The 22,787-nt window shown below is 51.7% G+C and overlaps 2 protein-coding genes and 1 long non-coding RNA gene across 7 annotated transcripts in view; 1 reads left to right on the forward strand and 2 right to left on the reverse strand.

The window, feature by feature from the left end:
• The window catches only part of SYNPO (synaptopodin), a 35,686-nt gene extending 20,221 nt beyond the window's left edge, over positions 1 to 15,465 (reverse strand). The window contains exon 1 of one of the 3 annotated variants that reach the window (XM_073230593.1): positions 15,084 to 15,465. In XM_073230593.1, the coding sequence (XP_073086694.1) occupies positions 15,084 to 15,465 (382 nt within the window). Of the gene's footprint in view, positions 1 to 9,573; positions 9,821 to 10,227; positions 10,343 to 15,083 lie in introns of those variants that run through there. The other 2 variants (XM_073230609.1, XM_073230603.1) reach the window with 2 other exon arrangements.
• On the forward strand, positions 6,550 to 13,658 carry LOC108406147 (uncharacterized). 3 transcript variants are annotated; one of them, XR_012128874.1, is made up of 5 exons: positions 6,550 to 9,513; positions 10,153 to 10,258; positions 11,286 to 11,339; positions 11,689 to 11,766; positions 12,925 to 13,658. It is a non-coding gene; the product is annotated as an uncharacterized lncRNA (long non-coding RNA). The 3 variants fall into 3 exon arrangements; XR_005054734.2 differs by having other exon boundaries at positions 11,689 to 13,658; XR_005054736.2 differs by lacking the exon at positions 10,153 to 10,258 and having other exon boundaries at positions 11,689 to 13,658.
• Positions 15,466 to 15,582: 117 nt separating the features above from the next.
• The window catches only part of NDST1 (N-deacetylase and N-sulfotransferase 1), a 102,864-nt gene continuing 95,659 nt past the window's right edge, over positions 15,583 to 22,787 (reverse strand). Inside the window, exon 16 of the mRNA XM_036994121.2 lies at positions 15,583 to 15,718. Within this exon, the coding sequence (XP_036850016.1) occupies positions 15,715 to 15,718 (4 nt within the window). The 3' untranslated portion in view covers positions 15,583 to 15,714. The remainder of the gene's footprint in view (positions 15,719 to 22,787) is intronic.

Raw genomic sequence — 22,787 nt, forward strand, 5'->3', positions numbered from 1 at the left:
ATATATGGGTAACTATACAATTAAGTAAGATGGTAAATGTTATAGAGAAAAATAAAGCAGAGACAAGAGATATCCAGACTGCTCAGGGTAGGGAGTAGTTTACAAAGGTTAATATGGTCATCAAAGTTATTGAGAACTTGCATCTGTAAAAAAAGTGAAGCGAGGAAGGAGGGGTGTACATGTCCAGGAAAAGAGACGGGGCAGAAGGAACAGTTAGTACTAAGGTCCTGAGGCAGCTCGCACCTGGCTGGTTTGAGGATGGTGTACATAATGAGGAGATAGGACACAAATGAGGAAAGCAGGTTCTCTAATGGCCCTTCTATCTCTGTGCCCTGCGGTATTAGGGATCCTCTGGCACTGTAACCATTTGTGCACATAACCACACACACATACCCTGTATCACGCACATATTCACCATAGCTTCTTAATGCTGGCAAGAGCCTACCCAGCAGCAGGGTGCCCTCCTCTGCACACACACCTACACACAAAGGTGTTGTGTACTTCACACTTGCACCACATGAAGCCGAGTGTGCAGAGGCCTGCTTGTACGCCCACAGGGGCAGGGCTTTTGTGTGCACATGGAGACCTACAGGTATGCACACGGGGACACACAGATCCCTGGGTGGCCCAAGCGTCCCTCTCCCACCAGCCCACCTTGTCTCCAGGTGACTGAGTCACCACACAGCCCTTGCCCAGAGGGCATGTGCTACTGAAGATTGGTAAGTACACCAGTGGTGGTTTCAAATTCACTTCAGCATCTCTGCACCTCACATAGTTTCACTTGCAGGGGCACATTAAAATCTGCCACCTAATGCTCATGTGTCCCAGAGGATTGTTTTGCTGTGGAGAAGGTCCCCTTTGCTATACCTACTGTAATTAAACAGATAGGCCATGTAAACTGCCTGGCAGGGCACAGTAGATGTTACCAGCCACTACTAGCATTACCGCATAGCACAGTTACCCTCATCCTTGGCTTCGTCCCCGAGGTTGCTCAGGTGAGGGGTAAGGGAGCTGGAGGCCTGGGTTCAGTCTCAATCTGGCCTCCAGCTCCCTGTGAGGCCTCAAGCAAATCCTGTCCCCTCTCTGGCCCAGATCAGAAACCCACAGGTACTACAGAATCCCTCAGGGAGTATCCAAAATGAAGATTCCTGCGCTCCATCCCAGACCCGGGACACAGAATATGCACATTTACAGTATCCCTGAGGAATTCTGAACACAGCCAGGTTGGGGACCCACTGGGCTTTAGAGCCCATGACTTTATAAATGTATTCATAAGTGAATTAACAAAAAGGAACATGACTACTCCATAATGTTAAAAAAAGACAAATGTAACAAAATATATTTATACACATAATTTTACATTGTAATTCCATACTATCCCTTTCTAGTTTTCCAGAACTTTTCTAGAGACACTTTTCTAGTTTCTCCATCTTCAGATCCATCAGTGGCAGAGGCAGAGCAGGGACTGTCACACTATTTTGCAGACTAGGAAACATGCAGAGAAAGGCCAAGGGGCCTGGCCAGGATCTGCCGAGCACAGGTCTTTGGCTGGGCCGCCTTGAGACCTTACTGCCTCATCCCACACGGTTTTGACTTCCAACCCACAGGGTACCTGTCCTACTCCAGGTTTACAAAAATGCTGGACACACAAGATTTCTCCAATGACTCAGGTTTCACCAAGAATGGGACAACTTCAACCAGTTAATTTCCTTCCAGCCATAACATCCCTCTCACTGAGTCAGGCAGAGGGTTCCCAGAGCCCTAATGCCATGTGTTAGCAGTTGATCTGAAATGGCTTTTCTATACTAGCCAACCTGAGCTCAAACACCAGCTGAGCAGATCACTACCTTTCACAAGCCTTGTAGATGCTAAGCCTCAGTTTCCTCCTCTGTAAAAAGCTCTCCTAATGTCTCTCCAAGCAGGGTGTTTGTTGGGATTAGGTCTCGTGTGTTTGAAGTTACCCAGTATCTGGCCTGGTACAGAGGCTCCTGTGATGACAGAGCACCAGGTTAAAGCATGAGGCCCTAGAAGGATGAGGCCCTAGAAAGCAGGAAGCCCCTCACCCATCAGGGTACCCATACCTACTACATGTAATTTTTGCTTTACAAATATGTGCTGAGTGAATGCAGAAATGAAACTGTATCGCTAAAGCAAGTCTCTCCTAGTCCTAGCTCATTGTTGCATTTCATGACACATTTCCCAGCTCCAGGACTGGAGGCACTGAGCAGGGACAGTCAAGGCCAGAAGGGATGGGTTAAGGGTCCTGAGAAACACCCTCTCCTCAACCGTGGGAGTGACTGACGGGAGCCATCCAGGAGGGCAGAGTTCCCGGAGCCCTGGATGTAATCCTGTTGACTCAGAGGCATAAATAACGCACTAGCATGTTCTCACCTCACTACCCTGTCATGCTAAGAATAGCATCAGCTACCGTTTCACAGGAAAGAGAGCCTAACACCAAGTCAGGACAAGAAGAGATGTCACTAGGCTGTGGGCCGTCAAACACCCTCCTTCCAAGCCCACCTTTCCAAGCCCGGAAGACAGGGGGCCCTGGAGGTCAGCGCTGAAAGGGCCTTGGAGGCAGCTGGTTAGGAGTCCTCAAGGGATAAGGCAGAGGCCTGGGCAGACAGGCAGTAAGTAAAGTTGGTGCCTCGGCCCTCCCCACCCCCCATTCATGTGATGGATGAATACAGAGTGGGTGGTTCCCTTCTTACGTATTTCATATGTAAAACTCTGGAGAGAGAGGAAGATTCTATAGCTTTTAATTTAAAATGTTTTAAGTTTAAAAATGACCTAGAATAGTGCTTCTTATACTTAAATTAATTACACTTAACTAATTACTCAGGGATGTTGTTAAAATGCAGATTCTGGTTCAAGAGGTCTGGAGTGGGGCCCGACGGTATGCATTTCTAAGAAGCTCCCAGTGATGTGGGTATCACATCCATGGAAATATACTGAGTATAAAAACACTACAGTATTTTCCTATAAAACAGATGAAGAAACTTAGGCCCAGAGAGGTGAAGGGATGTGCTCAAGAGCTGGACCCAGAACACAGGCCTGACTCCTCCTAGGGCTTGGTCCTTAAGGACTCTGGGGTGGAGTGGAGGTACCTGGAGTGGGACAGGGAATAGGCAGTGGGAGTCAGTCCAGGGCAGGCCTTTCAAAAGCTGAACCTCCTGGAGTCCGCAGGCTCCCATAAAGAATAAAAGGAAATAAATCACCCAGAGGCACTTGGTGGGAGGGACTGCAGCCTGCTGCCTACCAACATGCCCTCGCCAGCCTGCATTTGAGGCCTGTTGGATGCCAGAACCCTCCTGGAAGGCAGATGCATCAGGTAGCCATTAAACTGCAAAGGAGACCCAGGGAGAGGAAGAGATGGCCTGAGGACTCTGCAGTCAGCCGCCAGATGAAGTGGCTTGGGGGAATGCGGAGGACCCTCTGGCAGGATGAGCATGGAGGGGGAAAAGAAAGACAGGAGGCAAGACCAGCCTCCCAGGTCAGCACTGGGAACTGTCCCTCCTTCTTACACTGGGCCTCAAACCCCACAGCAGACTCTAGCTCACATAACTAGTCCCCCTTCCCCTCTACCCCACGCTGCAACTCCCCTCCCACTGCTTCGCCCTCCCTGTACCCCAGCCACACCAGCCCTGCTTCAAGTGCTCAGACAGGGCCTGACCACCCTCACCTCAGGCCCTTTGCATTGACTGCTGCTGTTACCTTTTCTCCCCTCACCCCTCAGTGATCCCTTTCTGACTACACTTCTTATCCTCCAGGTCTGCTAACAGGTCTCAGGGAGGGCTTCGCTGTCCTGGGAGGTCACATTCCTCTGCCTCTTCTCCAAACTCTCAACAGATTTGTAATTCCATCATATTTGTTTTAGCATCAGTCTTCCCTGCCCAGTGGTAAGCAGCCCCCGTAGGGCAGGGACCTTGGCTGTCACATCTGTGCTGTGTCCCTGTCCCTGTACCTAGGCATGGCTGGGGCTCAATAAACACTCGTTGACTGGATGAGGGAACACATGAATAAAAACCCTGTTCATGTCACCGTTGCAAAGCTTTCCACCTCAGTGGTCCCAAGCGGTCTCCCTCACCCAAAGAAGTTTGACCAGGCCTGGGATACACAAGATTATGTGAGCATAGTCCTCTGCTCTGCTATGCCCCAGCTGACTGGCCTCCATACACCTCTCCCCATACTATGGGGTGGGGTCTCTATCACTATTTATTGGGCCTGAATGAGAGATGGAATCTGGAAAAGTCTTTGAAAGCTGTGAAGAGCTTTAATTGGTAGCATCACTCTGTACATGTCTGAGGCCCATAGAGGAAGGGGCCTCATGTAAGGCCACACAGCCAATGTATGGTGACACCAGACCTCCCCTGGCTGAGCTTCAAGTCTACCCAGGCTCAGTGAGGGCACCATCTGCCTGGAGGCTGGGCAGGGGTGGAGGAGGAGAGGAGCTGGGTGCTGGGAGCATGTAGCTTCAGGCCCAGAGCCAGGGTGGGGTGGGCGGGGCCCCCAGCAGGAGCCCTGAGTGGGTCCTGGCAGCTGGGCATGGGGGAGCCAACTGGCACAGCCTGGGTGGTGGCATGCTTGTTCTCCATGCGCGTGACAGTCTATTTTTTAATCAGCACCCTCCCCATCCCCCAACTCCACGTGCCGTCCCAATGGGCCCCATAGCAGGAATCATGTCCCAACTGATTCCAATCATCTCCCACCGTGGGGCTCAGTGGGAGGGTCCCCAAGTGCCATCTTCCCATGAAGCTTATAAGTACTAAGCAGCCCAGAAGGCAGGACAGGAGCCAGGGAGGAAGGCACCTGTGTGAACTTGGGCCAGCCCCTGGACACTCTGAACTCAGTTTCCCACCCCCCTACAGTGACGGGAGGCATGCCAGACTCCATGAGAGTTCATTACAGCTCTGGCCTTAGGATCCACTCAAACTGCGTGACACTAATGATGCCCACTTGTCAGGCCCTGGCAAAGCCTCCACGCCCACAGTGCTCCCAGGGCACACTTGATCCTCCTTGATCTACTCTCAGGGGAGGCGGGGGAAAGGAAAAAGCAGAGGTGGCTCAAGGGCTAAATTTAGAACCCCAGACCCCAGACCCAGTGAGGATTCTCCTTTCAGGACCTGAGGGACAGGAATGATGAGGCTCAAAGAGGAATGCTGTGTGCTCTTATGCAGGTGGCTTGGCCCCTCTGAGCCTCTGGCACTCCATCTGAAACAATAGAAATTATATTGTGCAGTAGATAAGCATTCAGACTTTGGGGCCAGACTGTCTGGGTTTCGATCTGGCCACTTTCCAGCTGTGTGACCTTGGAAAGCCCACTTAACCTCTCTGTGCCTCAGTTTCCCATCTGTTGATTAAACAGTATTTCCTTCATGAAGTTGTTGGCATGTAAAACATGTAGAACACGCCCTAGCATACAGTAAGTAACCATAAACATTAACTATTTTTTAAGAACTTTGGTTTTTATCCTTTGCACATTCTTAGTCCCCAGGAGATCTTATTCCAGAGGATTGGATGTTGAAGCCTCAGGTCAGCCCACTCTCCTGTCTGTGGGGCTCATCCAGCCAGACCCTGCCTGGCCCATTACCGTAATGGCCCCTCCCGCTGATCCCACATTTTCAGTGCCCTCTAAGCTCCTCCACACCTTGATACCTTACCCTTCCTGGCCTGTTTCATAACAGCTCAGAACTGATGCCTGAGCCCCAGAGGAAAGAAATGATTTGTCCAAGACCACCAGCCAGTCAGCTAAGACTGGAGGCTCAAGTACCCGCTCCTGAAGTGCAGGCCAGGCCCTTTCCACTGTGCTGTGCCCATCAAAACCTGCTCCTGGCCAAATGTCAAGAAGTAATTTATACTGAGATATGAGTCTTGAGTGAGAGTTCATCTCCTCAAAGGCTTGCTGTTGTAATGGAGACCAAAACATGATAATACTACTTAATAAGTAACAGGGTTTTTTTTTTAGCATTTATCATCATGTCATTTCATTTCTGAACAACAACACAAGGTAAAGTTTATTATTGTTTCTACTTTATAGATAAGGAAACAAAAGTCCAGAGAAGTTATATAATATGCTCAAGATCCCCCAGCTAGCCAGGATGAGAACCCAGGGATCCAACCACAGAATCTGTTTATCTTCCTCCCACACAGAATTTCGGTTCACTTGCAGCAGCCCTGGGAGGCTGGGCAGAGTACGGTAGGCACAGCATAGTACTCTGCCTCACCAAGTGGAAAAGATGGAGGCTAGGATGGTGGAATTTCAGGCAGTGGCCAGTTGGTAAAGATTTCATTCTGGAGAGAGGCTTTTGTAAGCCTCTGGAATTACAGGTCCCCAAACTGACTCCTCCTCTGGCCACACTGGGTAGCAACTGGGCCAGTTCACAAAGGACTCTGAGAACACACACACACACACACACACACACACACACACACACACACACACACACACACACACACACCACACAGGGACAGTTCACAAAGGACTCTGAGCACACACACATACACACACACACACACACACACACACTCACTCATTCACTCACTCACTCACTCACTCACTCACTCACTCAGCAGAGCCCAGCCATCCCTCTGACCAGATCACAGGCCCAGGCTCTTTGGGTCTGCAGCCTAAAACCCTGAGGGATAAATGCATTTTCATAACCTAAAGCCAATGGGTTATTTTCATCCCCACCCTTAGGTCTTAGTTTAGACCATTTGCTATCCTCTGAAACACTCTTCCTCCCAACTAAATGCCTCCCATTCTTCTAGACCCAAGTTCTGGACATGCCACCTCCATGTCAACCATGACTATGACTTCCAATAACATTCAGGTCTTCACTCTAGCGTCATCTCTGGAGAGAGGCCTTCCCTTCCCACAGCACAAAGTAGCCTGTCCAGTTGCTCTCCATCTTAGCAGCATGGCTTTTCAAAAAATATCCTTTTATTTATCTGTAAATATCTTGTTGATTTCTTTACTTGCCTCTTTCTTGTCTATTTCCTCAATTAAATGCAAGCTCCTTGAGGGAAGGAGCTTACTATCTGTCTTGTTCACTACTGTAACCCCAGTGCCTAAGAACCTACCTGTCCTACTGATGACCAGGGACACAGAGGTCCATAAAGAGCAAGGGATTTACCCAAGGTTACACAGCAAGTAAGTGTCAGAGGTTGGCCTAGCACCCAGGTCCCTGCACTGCAGCCCAGGGCACTTGGCCTGTCCCTACCCCTGCCCTGGTTAACCCTCTGTTGGCCTATCTCATCATTGCCTCCACGTCACAGTGGGGGCCAGAGCCCACAAAATCCTTGACTACAGCGCTCTTCTTCTTCCCCAGGGGCCCATGGTGCCCTGACCTGGGCAGCCCTGCCAGCTTCCCCCTCAGTCCCTCCCATCCTGGCATCAGCAGCTCTGATGAGCTCATGTCTGAAAGACTGGAAGCAGCCCTGCAGGAAAAGGTGCCTCCCAGGCCAGACCCCTAGGCCTAGAGGTGTGTTCGGCCTTCTAAGAGGGCAGCCCTGGCAGGTGGAAGAGTGTGCTGACCCCTGCCCAGCCTGCCTCCTGGAGCTGTGAAGTGGGCTCACAGGGAGACATGAGTCGGCCTCCACAGGGTGGGGAGGAGGTAGAAAAAAGGCTCCTGTGCTTTTCCCAGCTCTCCAGAGACCCCTCTGCCACTTGGCACCCCCCTGCCCCACTAATCAAGGACTGCTGTGTCCCAAGGAAAGGGGGATCTGCTGCCTTCTATCACAGAATCACCCTCCGCAAATATCTTCCCCTCCCCAGCCTCAGTCTCCTCAACTCTAAAACGGGGAGATCAGAGATAATGCTAACTGAAGAGGCTAGGAGATTAGCTGGGAACCAGGCACCTAAATGCCACAAGGGTGCCTGGTTTTTTTCACCTTAGGGGAAGAGCAACAGCTAGCAAGGGAGGAACAGAGTTAAAGGCCTTTAACCATGTAAATGCTGATTCCAACCACAGCATGGTTTAGGTGCTAGTTTGGAAGGTGAGGGGGAGCTAGGCCGTGGCCAGAGAAGTGGGGGCCAGTGTGAAAGGCAGCAACTGGGAGCCAGGGTGGCACAGCAGCTAACAGTTTACCTTTGGGAAGTTGTCTGAATATCAAACTAGAGTGATCCTAGTCCATCCTCCTTGTTGTGTGACTGGGGAAACTGGCGAGGAGAGAGGAGGGCCCGCTTGGAACCAAACACCTGGACACAGCAGCAGGGCGTTTCCAGCTGCAACTGGGGGGCCCAGTCCCCTGCATGAGCTGACACAGCAAGTCGTGGGTGGAGGTCATCAGTTTGTTTGTGACTCTGCCCCAAACACAGGATGTGGGCCAGGCCTGGGGCTGGTGATGGGCAGGCACCAGCAAGGCCTCCGGGCCCTCAGGCCATGTCTCCTAGTCCTCTCATCAGCATCCCATCTTACTGTGTGTCTTCCCACACATGTCACAGGGGTGGGGCACCCTCCAACAGCCCCCACAGCCACCACCAGAGGGGCTGTCTCCAATGCACTGTCCACTCAGGGGTCACCCTCCCTACCCTCTCACTGGGGGCCAGAGAGAGCAAGGGGCATGTCCCAAGATCTCACAGCAAGTTGGTTTATACCAGGGCCACCTGACACTTAGGAAAGGGTGGGGAGTGGGACTCGTACTTCCCTACTCACTCTTGTCCCCTGTGGACTACCCAGACATGCAACACAGAGGGTCCCTGTCCTGATCCAGAATGAGCCCGTGATTTGCAGAGGGAAGTGGGGTGGAAAGATCTTTTTCCCAGAGTTCTCAAAGAGGTGTTGTCAGGGCCCTGGGTGGAGCCCCTGATTCCAGTGTAGTGATTAGCAGGGAGCGGCACCCTCCACTCCCTTCACTTCCAGGGCCCCGTTCTCACCCTGACAAATGGGGCAATAGTAGGGATGTTGTGAGAATTTGATGCGGAGCCCTCAGGACAGCTTCCGCGCTCCCTCGTAGGCGCTCAGGAAAGGCCTCGATTTCCCCAGGTGGGGCTTGGACTTCGGCGTCCCGTCTGCCTCGACTAGCAGACCAGGCGCCGCCCGCCCCGCCCGCAGGAAAGGGGTGCGCGGGGCCAGCACACGCCGTTCCCGCTGCCCCACCGGCGCCCATATTGGTGAGCCCGTTAGAGCCCAGCCCGCAGGTTTCTGGAGCCGAGCGTTCCCACCTTCCCCGGAGCTGAGCTGCGGGGCTCGGATGTCCGGCCATTGCGCACCCGTGAGCCCAGGCCGCCCCGGCCCCTTGGTTTGCTTGCGGGCTGGGGCTCTAGCCCTGGAGCCCCCACGCAGCCCCGGAGAGTGCCTTCCCAGCGTCGGGGCATCCTCCAGCTCCTAGGCTGCTGGAGAGCTTCGGAATTCCTGGCACACACACACCGAGACTTCCCCCACCCCCTCCCACGGTACAGATGGGGAAACTAAGGCCCAGAACGTAGCAGCGACTTGGCCAAGGTCACCCTGCGTGGGAGGACCAGAGCCCAGATGTGCCATCACCGCCTGGGCGGCGCCGGGAACAGCACAGGTGGGACGGGGCGAGGATCGCTTGGCCCCGGTACCCCTTCCCGGCCGGCCCCTCACTCACCTCGAGCCCGACGGGGTCCGCGAGCTCACCCGCGCCGCCGCCGCGGCGGCGTACCTGGGCACGTCCGCCAGTGCGTCCCGCCCCGAGACCACCGCCGCCCCCTCCCCGCGCCCAGCGCCCGCTCCGCGCCGCTGCCAGGGCCACCGCCACGGCCACCTCCAGGGCCACCGCCTAGCGGGCTGCTCGGGGACCCGGAGCCGCGAGCCCGCGGGGCAGGCCGGCGAGCCAACCGCGCTCCTGCCGCGCGCTCCCCCGGGCCCTAGCGCCGCCGTGCCCGCCCGCCCCTCCCTCGGAGGTGCAACTCCCTCCCCACCGGCGCGGCTTCCAGTCTCCGGTGGGTCCTCTTTTCTCTCCCTCTTTTCTCCTTGTGCCTCACTGCTGCCTGGTTGTCTGGCTCTCCGTTTCCTCCTTATTGTTTGAGTCTCCAAGTTGGTACTCAGCTTCTTCATGCCTCCCCGTCTATCTCATACCCCCTATTTTAACATCCCTCCAACTAAATTTTCTCTATCCACCCTTTAAATGTCTTGTGGTTCTGTCCCCATAACCGACAACACCTCCCACCTCCCCATCCCGTTTCAGATCAGACCCAGATGCCTACCCTCTCAGGCTCATCTCCCCCTCTTCTCAGCCCCAGAGACTGTAATAACTGCCTACCTGGGTAGGACTTAGGCAAATGGGAACTGAGGTAAGCTGCCACCTCCCCACCAGCCTGGTGCCATCCCCTGACTTCGCTGGTGGGCCAGCAACAAGGCAGGGTGCTGTGTCTCAGTTCCCCATCTCCTTGGTGAAATAAATGCCATTCAGGTTGAGCTCAGCAGAGCCTCATGGCAGCAGTGTGCATCAGAATCACAGGAGAATGCTGGAAAGAGTCGAGATTCCCACTTTCTAGCACCTCTCCCAGTGGGGCAGGCGGTGAGCTTGGAAACAGGACTGATAACAAGCACCCTTCAAATTCCCAACGATTTTGAAACAAAACCGCACTCGGAAAAATGTTGGCCTGGGTTTTCACCAGTTTCCCTGGGTTCCAAGTACCCCACCCTTTCATCAAGAGTGGTTCCACTTTCATCTGTTTTTTATGTCAATGTTCTGTGTTTAGATTTCTGCTAAAGGAAGTCAGAAATGAGCTGATGTAAGCCCACCCCAGTCGAGGCTCTGTGAAACACAGAACTGCCGGTGGCCTGGGTTTGGAACATCCCCTGTCCCCAGGGGACACGCTCAGAGTGCAGGAGGTCAGGTGACAGAGGAGACAAACCCTCCCTGACTGCTCCTGTCCCTCTGGTTGGCCTCATGGGCTGTAGAGAATTCCTTTGCCCCTGAGGCTCTCTTGTGTTGGGCTATCACAGACAGGGACAGAGAGGGGCACGGGGGTTCTGGTGATTGGCACCAGGCGACTTTTTGCCTGCCCCATGAGTGCATGTGCTAGGAAAGTGGCCGCCTGCAGACAAACTGTGTGGGTGAGAGAGAAAGGGAAAGAGAGAGGCTAGGATTACTGTGTGGGTGGGTATGAAAAAGAAAGACATGAGGAAAAGCAAGGAGGACAGCAAGTGGTTCAGTCTGTACGTAGGTGTGTGAAGTGGGTGTGCAAGAGTGGATATGCCTGTAGGAGAGAATGTGTGCATGCAAAAGAAATTTTAAAGTGTAGGTATGTAAGTAAAAAAATATGTTTTTAACCTGTATCTAAGGGAAGGAATATATGTGCTTGTATGTTGCAGATGGGACTGTACTTGTGTATGCAAATCTGACATGTGTCCACATGTGAAAATTAGGTATGCATGGGTAAGCGGGGTCTGTGGGAGGGTGTGTGCCAGCATATACCCCATGCATGGATGTGTGGGTGTCTGAGGGCATGCATGTGTGTGCATGTGTGTGCAGATGTATGAGTATATGCATGTGAATATTTGGATAAGAACATCTATATACACCATGTGTGTGTACATGTGTGTTTGGGGGTGTGAATATGTGTAAACCCACATGTGTATATATGAGCCATACATGAACCTGTGACCCCTGCTCTCACACTGTCATCGTCCTCTGTACAGTCACTGTGGAGGGGGCGTGGGAGGGCATGAACAGCATTCTTCCCAGCCTCCTGCTCTGTCTGTCCTCTTCCCACAGGCCTGAAGACCAGAAGCCTTTTCCTTGGCCCGGTGACCACTGTCAGCTCCTACCATGGGCAGGGATTCCTCTGCCTCAGTAAGACAGACGTAGCCAGGGCAGTGCATCTGATACCTCAAATCCCCACCCACATCCCCACCCTTCAGGCTCAGAACAGTGTCCACTAGAGTGGGCCTCCAAGACCTCTAGATACCCCAGACCCCCAATAACCAATGATTCAGAGAGCGGGATGGTAGCTGTCTTAAAACCATGGGCAAAGGAGAAGCTAGATCAGCAGTGGGTCTCAGGTCTCCCTGAGTGTATTCAAGGGGAAGGGATTATGGCTTGGCAGAATCTACACCCCCCACACACACACCTGTGCCCTGCCATCCATAACCTTAAAAACCTTTTTCCAGCCTCAGGTGGGTGGAAGAACACAGACTTGTCCCTATGGAGACAAGGCAGCACAGAGGGTGGTTGAAAGCATGGGCCCAGACCTCCTGGGGTGCAAATCTCAGCTACTCCACTGGCAGGTCTGAGACTTTGACAAGTCAGTTAAACTCCTTATGCCTTAGTTTCCTCATTTATGAAACAGAAATAAGAAAAGTACGGACTTCATAGGGTTACTTAGAAGATGAAATGAAGTCCACCATACAAAGGGTTTAACACAGTGCCTGGCAGCTAAACTGGGAGACAGAAGCTCCAGGTTCTTATTCGAGCTTTGCCAGCAACTTACTGTGTGACCCTGGACAAGTCACTTGCCATCTCTGGGCTTCAGAGTCTCCACAAGGTTATCTATATCTTATCTACATCAGTTGGGTCCTGCCAGTTGTGAGAAGCTGAGACTTTGTGGAGAGCCCCACAGGACACTTTCTTTACCACATATATTCATCCAGGTTGGTAGCAGCTAATGGCAGGAAACTTGAGCTGCAGGCTTCTGCCCACCTCATCTCCCTGCACTCCTTGTTTCCCTAGCCTGCCAGCAACCCCATTCTGCCCTGCTTAGCTGGTACTCGGGCCTTAGAGAAATGGTACCTGTACCCATCCATCCCAAGTGGTGGGTGCCCAAGTCAGAAGATGTCACAAGCCATATATAGAACTGTCAGAGAGCACCCAAGAGAAGCAGTTATTATTGCGGAAGGACAGATTTAATTGTCTGAAGATGCTTATAATCCTCTGGTGGTAATGGGAGGAAGTTTTAAAAGGAAGCTCTAATCCACTAATAACCTGGCAGCTTCACAGGCCTCTTCCCTCCAGATCTCCAGGCAGAGAGGAGAGACTCCGACCACTCCCTTTCCCAAGGGAACAGAAAGGCCAGTGTGGGCTCTGACCCAAGACCTCCTAGACTTCTACTCTGCAAGACCCAGCTTCCTTCCTGCCTCCGCCTCCGAGAAGTCTTCCCTGCCTATTCCTTAAGCCTGAGGTCTCCTCTGCCCTAAAAGTGTCAGGACAGAACTGGATGACCATCTGGCTGGATGTTAATTAAAAAGAGGAATGAGCCAGACTGTGAGGCAAGAAGAGCATGATCACAGTCTCAGCTCTAATACTGACTGTGTGGCCTTGGGCAAGGTGCTTAGGTCTCTGTGCCTCAGTTACATCACCTGTAAAGTGGGGAGAACAAAACCTGCCTTGAAAGGTTCCAGTAAGATCCACGAGGATGAGATGCCATGAAATACCTGGCTCCGTGTGAAAAGACACTAGGACTCATTAGAGGTGGTCCCTTCTTCTCCCCTCTCCACACGTGGTATCTCCTACTCCAGAATGTCAGCATGTGACATTTTGCCTTTTATAAAGTATACAGAATACACTGGTGGCTAAGAGCAAAACTCCATGTTAAAAAAACTGATTGAATCATGGTGTAACAGCTTGCTAATCATGATTCTTGGACCAGTCACTTAATGTTCCTTGGGCCTCAATCTGTATAATGGAGGTAAGAGCAATATATCCCTCAGGGGGATTTTTATGAGATTAAATAAAATGATATGTGTAAAGATCTTAGCTTGTGGGCTTGGCCCATGAGGGCTTAACAAGTAATAGCTGTTGTATTATTAAATTGATGATCATCATTTTAATTATGACCACCATCCTTCAAGTGCTTATCTAGATTACTCTAAAATTTCCAAAAGACTGTTCCATCTAAGATCATTGCAACCACACAAGAGCTCTATGAGGTACTCAGGGCTCATATTTTTATTTGACTTTCAGGTCCTGGGCTCAGGTTCTTGGGGACCTGGATTTGGGCTGACTGGCGCGAGGGCCCACCTCTAAGCTCAAAGTTACTGAGCCTTCCTGGGGTACTCCTTCTTCTTGCCCCAGATGAGCCCCTCCTTGGTCCTGCCCAGCTTCCAGTGTGACCCAAGCATCAGGGGGATTGGTATTATGGGGGGTGGTCAGATCCTCGAATTATTTTAGAAAAGAGAGTGGATGGGATGGCTGGTGAGATGTCAGCCAGGACATCGGAGATGGCTGCAGAGAAATGAAGAGTCCCTTCAGTTTCCTGATGCACGAGTCTTCCCAGGCCTGTGTCCCCCGCGTGCCCTGAGCCCCCATGATCTGCTGGCAGCAGCTCCTGCATGAGTGAGCATGGCCTGGCTCACGTCCGTCCCATCTGGACCCACTTGAGCGTTTCCAGGGGCCTGGCGTTGGAGGTGATTCACCACCCTGCTCTGCCGACTCCTGCCGCCTGTGGGAAAATTACCATCCTTCCTTCCTTCCTTCTGTGCAGTGCACACCAAGCCCTCCCCTACACGCTATCATTGGGTCCCCACTGCAGCCCAGGTGACGTGGGCCCTTCCTCCATCATATTTAACAGATGGGAACCCAAGGCTCTGGTGGGAACTGTGGGCTCAGCTCAGCCCCTGACAGGCCAAGTGACCCAGAGCAGTCTGCTCCTCACTCTGGCCCTCAGTTTCCCCACAGGTAAAATAGGGAGCTCAGCCTAGCTCGAAGGCTTCAGTCTCTAACTCATAAGCTCTGCAAGGGCAGCAACCCATCCGATTTGCCCTGTGCCACATCCCCAGTGCCCTCAAGTAGCCAGCTCTCAGTATGTGCAATGAGGCCATCCTGTCCCATCAGCTGCTCTGGAGTCCATGGTCATTTGTTGCCAGAATGATTAAAGGGCAGATGAGAGAGAGAGAGATGAACTTCTTTTTAACCAAGCATGATAATATGACTTTCTCTCGTTGCCTTCCCATGTGCTCTTTGGCAGAGAAAAGAGTGGGCTTAGATGTGGTACAGCTGGAACTGCATGTAACTCACAGCCTCCCTGTCTCTCCACAGCTGTTAATCTGGGCATGCCTGTGGGACTCTGATGTACTCTTATGTGTCATGGAAAAACAGTCATGAGACCCTGTGTCAATAAGGTTGTGGGTCCCCCATGACTCTGGCAATCCAGGGGAAAAGGGGCATGAGCTTACCTGGTTTCTGGGCACCTCTGGGTCCAGCAGCGGGGCTGCAAATGGCCATCGTCACTTGCCGGGCCTTCACCACGTCCCAGTCCTGGCTGGCCCCGTTGTCATGCTGGGGCCCCACTCGGGCCTCCTTGGAGTGGCTGAGTGGCTGAATGCCCAGGGCTCTGGGCAGCTCTGGTGCCTCTTGGGTGGCTCCACAGGTGGAGTTGTGCCCCTGCCTGCTGGCCACTCCTTCTTCCTCCAAGTCTGCGAGGCTCTCCTCTCCTCCACTCTCCTCCGCCTCCAAGGCCAGACACCGGTAGCTCCCATCAGGGATCTGGAAGGTGCAGGGAGTAGGCCTGTCTTCGCAGCACCCAAGGGGTGGGGGTGGGAGGTGGGGGCCCAGCATGGTGCTGCCTCTCCTTAGCGGTGCAGGGAAGCTGGTGCCAGGGTGGCACAGGACTGGCCACCTGTGCGAATGCTGATCTCTGCTCCCCTCCGGGCCTCCTCTGGCTGTCTGCAGCCCTGCCTGCCTCAGTAGACTCAGAGCTGGGGCAAGGTCCAACTGGGGGCCTTCCTGGGCTGGGGAAGTGGTGGACCCCCAAGACCTCCCTATTAACCCGCCTCTGGTTTGTGAGACCTCCTCCTTCAAGATGATCTATCTGCACAGAGAAAAAAAAATAACACATGAGACAGTTTGCTGGGTGTTCCAGGATGAATTTCTGAGATCTGTCCACCTTAAGGTGGCCCTGAAAACTGGCTGGGGTTTGGGGAACAGATCCCACACATCCATGGGAAAGTTCAAGCATCAGTCATTTGACATCCCAAATTTTTGCCATACCCTTATGCCACCTGACACTATTTGCTTAATATTTTCCTATAAGTCAATTTTAAAAAACTTATTTTGATTACTTTAGATTTAAGTAATAGTTGCAGGAAAACCACAAGTATGTTTGCTAAGTGGTTTTGCTCCCTAAAACACATTAAATAAATACCCAGTTATTTAAAAATAGTTATCTGGGCACTGCTTAGAAAGAATTTTCTCACATGCCACCAAAAGTACATACACTGTAGGACCCATAGGAACAGTGGGGCAGAGTGTGCAAGACTGGTGCCAGGGGTACTGGTGGAGGCTGTGCACCAAGGGAGATGGTGCAGCAATATGCTTTCATGCCCAGGCGTTGAGCTAGAATCCCAGCTCTGCCACCTGTGTGACTGACAGCAAGTCACGTGACCTCTCTGAGCCACCTCAGCTTTCCTGTCTGTAAAATGGGAACATAATGTCTCCAATGCAGTGCTGCATGGAGGATTAAGCAAGAAAATGCATGCATAAGAGCGCAGTTTCTGAGACCTAACTTACTACATGTTGGCTATTCTTTCATTCCACAAAAATTTCTTGAGCTCCTCATTACACTACAGACACCATAAAAGGTACTTGGGATACGTTGGGGGTGCTGAAGATATGGTACTCTGGCTCCTAAAGCCTTAAAATCTGATGGGGGGAGCTGTGAATGATAACAAGAGCAATGATAATAACAGTATGATGATGTATAAAAGTTAACAGTGATGACAGTCTTGGAGAGAGGGGATGGAGGTTTCCTATTAGGGATGCAAAGAAGGGTTGGATGGGAGAGAAACTTGGGCGGAAAAATTGGCTTGGCTGGGAAGCAGATGGAGAGTGGGTGTGGAGGAATAGGGAGGGGTCTAGCATGCAGCCCAGTTTGTCACTCCAGTGACAGCATGATTTCGTTAATAGAGATGAGGATTGCATGGGAAGGAACAGGTGTCCGGGGAGCAGGGAGGTGAGTTTGATTTGGGACTTCCGGGGGACATGAGCATAGTCAGCAACCATGGGTCTGGAAAGCAGAGGAGAGAGAATTCCAGGCTGGAAACAAACATTTGAAAATCATCTAGGGAGGCACCGGGGGTGGAGGCGGACAAGACGCCCCAGGATGGGCAGATAGAGCTGTTATCTTTATACTTGGGAGGAAACCTTGGAATTTACAGATCTTGGTTTACAGATTTTGAAGTCCACTATTACTTAGCTGCATAAACTCTGGGTGAGTGTGAACTCTCTGAATCTCACTTATCCTTTTGCAAAATGGGGAGAGAAGTCCTCCCTGCCCATTCGTGTGCTGGCTGTCCCGTGGGCAGTGAGAAGCCTGAGAACTGTAGATGTCTGTGGACACTGGTGACCTCAAGACCTGCAGTGGCCTCAGCTGCAGTGGCACTTGACCTGGAGGCCACACCTCTGCCCCCAGGCAGGGTGAGGTATCCCCAACCCTAGCAGGCTGGGTCGAGGCCTTCGTTTCTAGTTGGAGCTCTGCCAGGAGGGTTGGTAGGCAAAAGGAAAGATAAGCACATTACCAGGCTGCAGGGTAAGCCAGCATCAACCAGGGAAATGCAAACAACCCAGGATCAGAAAGATCACAGCACCTGTTACAGCAGCCTCAGTGGCAGGGAAATCAGCACAAGGAAGCCAACTTCCTGCCTGAAGAAGACTGAGTACTCACAACAATGATTCTGTGCTGGGTTATTTACTTAGGTTATCAAAATAAATCCTCACAACAACCCTGTGAGAGGTACTGTTGTTACTGTCCCATTTCAGTGGTGAGGAAAGTGAGGCCACATATCTACTAGTGGAGATTCAGGGAATCTTAGAATCTCATGAAGGGAGGGCCACTAGAATTCTCAAGAGACCTAAGCAGCTATGTGACCTTGGTCAGGTGTCGTCTGCACTCCACAGTCACTTTGCTCAAAGGCCCAATAGTGGCTTGAGCCAGATGACACTGGAGGGTCCATCCAGCCCTGGCATTGCCAGATGCCAGGATTCTAAGCCCCGCCCCCACCCTCTGCACCACCTTGGAGGCAGATGGCAGCAGGCAGGAGACATGAGCATGGGGGCAGGGCTCCCTCTGACGCTCTGCAGGGGCCTTGCCTCACTCTATTCCTGCTTCTGTTTTGCTGTATTTGACAGTGGCCACAGTTTCCAGGAAAGAAGACAGAGGCGGAAAAGTTAACTTTCCGCCACCCACACAAATATTTTTGGCCAGAGTTGTCTTCACACTGCCAAGCCAGGAGGGAGGGGTTGGCAGGAGCACCCTGCGTCAAGTCTCCTTCCCCAGGAGGGAGGACTCCCCATGTGGGCCCAGCCCTGGAACACACCCTGCTCAGGAGAGGGGCAGCGGTGCAGGCGGAGGTGAGGATCCATAGCATAATGGCAGCTGCCACTTCCTGGGCGCCTGCCAATGCTGTGCCAAGCCTCTTACCAAACACTCCTGGGGGCAGGCCTGTGAGTGCTGTTTAAGGGAAACTGAGGCATGGAGAAGTGAATTCCACATCCCGGGTCACAAGGCAGTGAGCGGTCAAGCAGGAAGGAAATCAAGCTGCTGGGCCCTGTGCTATTATTACCCACTGCCCTCAGTGGCCGCAGACCCTGACTCCAGAGATCCCCCCAACAGCCCTTGAGGTTGAGCTCAGACACAGCACCCCCATCTGTGTGGGCAAGCTCCATGGTAGGTAGCAGGGAGCCCATTCCCCAGCCTCAGCAGAAATGGGAGGGTGGTCCTCTAATGCCCATTTCTCCCCATCTGGCCATAGACTCTAGGGCATTAAGCCTCTGCAGGGCTGATAGAGTCTCGCAAACTCACTGTCCTCGTCTCAAAAAGGGCACACTGAGCCCAAAGCAGGGAAGTGCTTGCTCAGGTTGTACAGCAAGTCAGACATGGCCCTGGCACGAGAACCCAGGTGCCCAGACACCCACCTCCAGCTCCTCCAATAAACCCAGCTCCTCCCCACCCACTGAGGGATCAGCCTCTCCTCCTTCCTTCCCGGACCTCCCATGAGTTTAAGGAGGCCTCCAGGACCAAGGGACTTGCTGAGCATCAGATGCTCTACGGTCCCTGTCAGGGCTGTTCTGGAGGCCTGCTGAGATCTCCTGGGGGCCTCTGTTGATGGTGAGCCCACAGAATGTGGCCTCAGGAGCCTCACGTCCTGCCTGTGCTCCCTATCTGGTGGGGGAAGGGCACTGGCCCTGGAATCAGCTCTGACTCCACCACCCAGTGGTTGTCGCACCTCTGGCATGTCTCCTCATCTTTCTGAGCTTTGGTTTCCCTATCTGTAAAATGGGTTATAACAGGACCTACTTCATGGGTTTGTTGTAGGGGATAAATTGAAAGATATAGGCTCATTTCATCTCTCGACTGGAAATGAGGGAACACTGCTGCGTGCTCCTCACCTGCTGGGCTCAGGGACGCTTGGCATGCAGGGTGGGTGAGTGTGAAGCACAGTCCTGCCTCCCCTTGATTCCCTGTTATCTGTGGTGCCCACAGCCTGACCCGTGGCTGCAGAGGAGGGTAAAAGGATGATGGGTGCTGAGGATCAGGGCTTAAGTAAGTCATTGCAGGGGTCAGGGAAGGGGGTCCTAGTTTCTACTCTTCCTCCAGACTTCCTGAGTCATTCTGGGGAAATCACAGAATCTGATTCTATCTATAGTGGGGTGACATAAATAGGCAGAGCAGAGAAGCAGCCCAGAAGACTGGCCCTTGTTCCTCCCAAGACTTTTTTGCCCCAGAAATCTTACTTATAGTCTCTCCCATCACCATCCTCTACAGGGTCTAGTCCATTCTTCTAAAGTGCAGCTCTGAATGTGTTGCTCACTTGCTCAAGAACCTTCAATGGCTCCCTATTCCCCATGGAATAAAGAAACCTCACAAACAAAGGAACTGCAGATTCAAAGACAGAGCTCATGATTCTTGGCTGAGGGGAAGGAAGGAGGGCTTCCTGGGGCTGATGCGCTTCAGTTGGATTTGAAGGAATTTGACAGGAAGTGCTCGGCATTCTGATAGATGGAAGGTACTCCATCTATCAAGGCCTAGTGAAGGCAAAAAGGCAGGAGCACATAAGCCTGGGAACGCTGAGGCAAGGGCATGTGTGGCAGGGCGAAGGGAAGCGAGGCTGGGAGAGAAAGAGGCTGAATTATGATAGGCTTTAGTTGCCTGGACTCTCTCTTGCTGCAGGGAGCCACTGCAAGGCCTGGCTCTGGGGAGCAGCTGGAGGTGAGAATCTGAAACAAGGGCTGGCATACAGGGATCCCTGTGAAAGGAGAATTTTGGAGCAACTTCCTCAGTACCTGGCACAGTGCCAGACACATAATAATAGTAACAATGATGATGTTTATGAAGTGTTTATTTACTGTGTCAGGTGCTATTCCAGATGCTTTGTGACATTAATTCATTGGCTCCTCATTACAGCCCTATAAGGAAGGTGCTATTATTATCCCCATTTTACAGATAAAGAACTTACATGACTTGCCAAGCCCACATAGCTAGTAAGTGGCAGAGGAAGGGTTCATCTCCTGATAGTCCAACTCCACATATCACTCTTATCCATAAAGCTGTACTGCCTCAGTAGTTTAAGTAGTGAATGAATGAATGAGAAGGAAAAAATGGGTGGATGGGAGAATGAAAGGATGGCAGGGAGAGAGGGAGGAGATTATCTTCAAGCCTGGGGTGTAGTGGTAACTCAATAAATATTTATCAAGTGGGATAATGAATGTGGGTGACTGGGGCATTAACTCTATGGAGTTACCCTAGGGAGAAGGGGTAACTCAGGATGGGTCCAGATGGCTCAGGGTACACCCACCCACCCACCCTGTCTGGCAGCCCCTGGGCATCAGAAGACGGTGGGGGTAGGTCTGGCCTGTCCAGAGCTGAGGTCTCCCTGCCACTAGGAGAAAGCTGCTGTTGTCCTCAAGAATCCGAGCTGAGAGGATGTCCCCTCCTTGGCTCATCTCTCCCAAGGAGGGGCTGAGAGCCAAGGTGGGGTGTTTCTTCCCCATGGCTCCAAAGAATCCCAAGCCCCTCCAGCTTCTGGCACTGGTGAGCCTGAGGAAGCCTGGCATCTGCCATTGCCATGCTAAGTGCCACTTCCTTGCAACGGGCCTCAGTTTCCCTGGCTGAATAAGGCCCTGGGCAGAGCAGTTGGTGGGAGCAGCAGCAGCTATCCCTGAGTCCTCCTTGGACTCACCCTGTTCTAGCATTTTCCGCAGGCAGAGTCGGTCCCACAGGGATGCGGCCCCAAGTTACTGACCCCCCCTCCAGTCCTGCAGTTCAGGCCAGCCACCCAGCCTGCTCTGGCCTCTCCTTTCTTCCTACTTCTCTCTTCTCCTCTGTTTCTGTCCACCTCATGGAGCAGGAGTCAGTGTTGGATGGGCATCACATGAAGCTGTGGGAAGCTTGGGAAATGTTGGGAAACTATCTCTTGGCAAGAAATAGCTGTGAGGCTCTAGGAAGAATTACCCGAGTTGGGTACACTGAGTGGTGTCCACAGAGAAGAGAGTCATCCAGGCCTCAGTTCAACCCTGTGGTAGTTGGGCAACTTTGGACCAGTCACATTATCTCACTGAATTTCAGTTGCCTTCCTGTTAGAATGGCAACGCAGCCGTCCATTCATTCACTCACTCACCCCACCCGCATTCACTGAAGGCTTGCTCTGTCCTATCTGCTAGTTTAAACGCTGGCAGGACACAGAGACAAAAGAGAAAGAAGCCCTACCCACAGGACCCACACATGTTAGTTGAGGTGGTGGAATAATAAACAAATAAGAAAGCATGTCAGATGGTGGTAAGTGTGGAAGAATAATTAAGCAGTAAAGGGGACTGAGGCGTGCTGTGTATCATGAGGACAGAGAAATCAGTGCGTTGGTATGAAAAACCTTGACAGATGCCATCCTGTGTTCTGTATGACATATGTACTTCAAGTTCACTTTTATGTTAAATTCTCATATGTAATTATAAATACATAAAATCAATATTAGGTGGCAAACTCAGGAACATAAGGCCTGCAAATCCCTAGGAGATATATTTCTTATGCTAATATTCTGATTATTCAATTGTCCACCATTTTAGAACCTTCATGTTCCACTATGAACATGTTTACCATTTAGGATTATTTTTTAGAATCATCTCTATAAAAATATGATTTCACATATCAGCATTACTTCTTTGAGAACGTTCTTTCCCAGGGTGTCTTCTCAGTGTAAAACACATGCTATATAACTTGGATAATAATAATGACAACATATAGTAGTTGTGAGGATTAAGGTAACATGTATAAGTGCTCAGTAAGATGCAGCTATCGTCATTATAACTATTTTTGTTAAAAGGTGATTGGGGATATAATCAGAACAAGAGCTACCGTTTATTGAACAATTACTGTGTGCTGGGCACTGTACTGGTACATTCTATCAATTATGATCTTGTTTATTTCCTACAATAATCTTAAAAAATAGGCACCTACTGCTATCCCCATTTAGTAGATGGAGGAATGGAGACTTAGGGAGGAATGGATGAGTCTGTCCATTGTCCCAGAGCGGGAAAATGACCAAGCTGGGACTTGATGGGTGCCTGGGACCTGGCGTGGTCACACAGGGGTTCTTGGAGGTTCCAGACGAGGCCGTTTGGCACAGTGCAAAGACCCCTTCAGTCTGGCTCTGGCTCTGCCATGCCCTCTGTACCTTTGCCACGTCCCCCACCCCTGGGTCTTGGTGACCCCCAACCACACAATTACAGGGCTGGGCCTGCGGTCTCCAAATACCTTGCCAGCTCTGGATTGCCCATGAATCCTGGCATCCAGGATGCTGGAGATTTGAGCCTATTCCAAATGAACTTGATGAATCCAGCCTGCTCACAAAATCAGCCAAATCCCCTTCACATCACATCTATTTCTGCCT

This window comes from Manis javanica, chromosome 1 (assembly GCF_040802235.1).
Source record: "Manis javanica isolate MJ-LG chromosome 1, MJ_LKY, whole genome shotgun sequence".
NCBI lineage: Eukaryota > Metazoa > Chordata > Mammalia > Pholidota > Manidae > Manis > Manis javanica.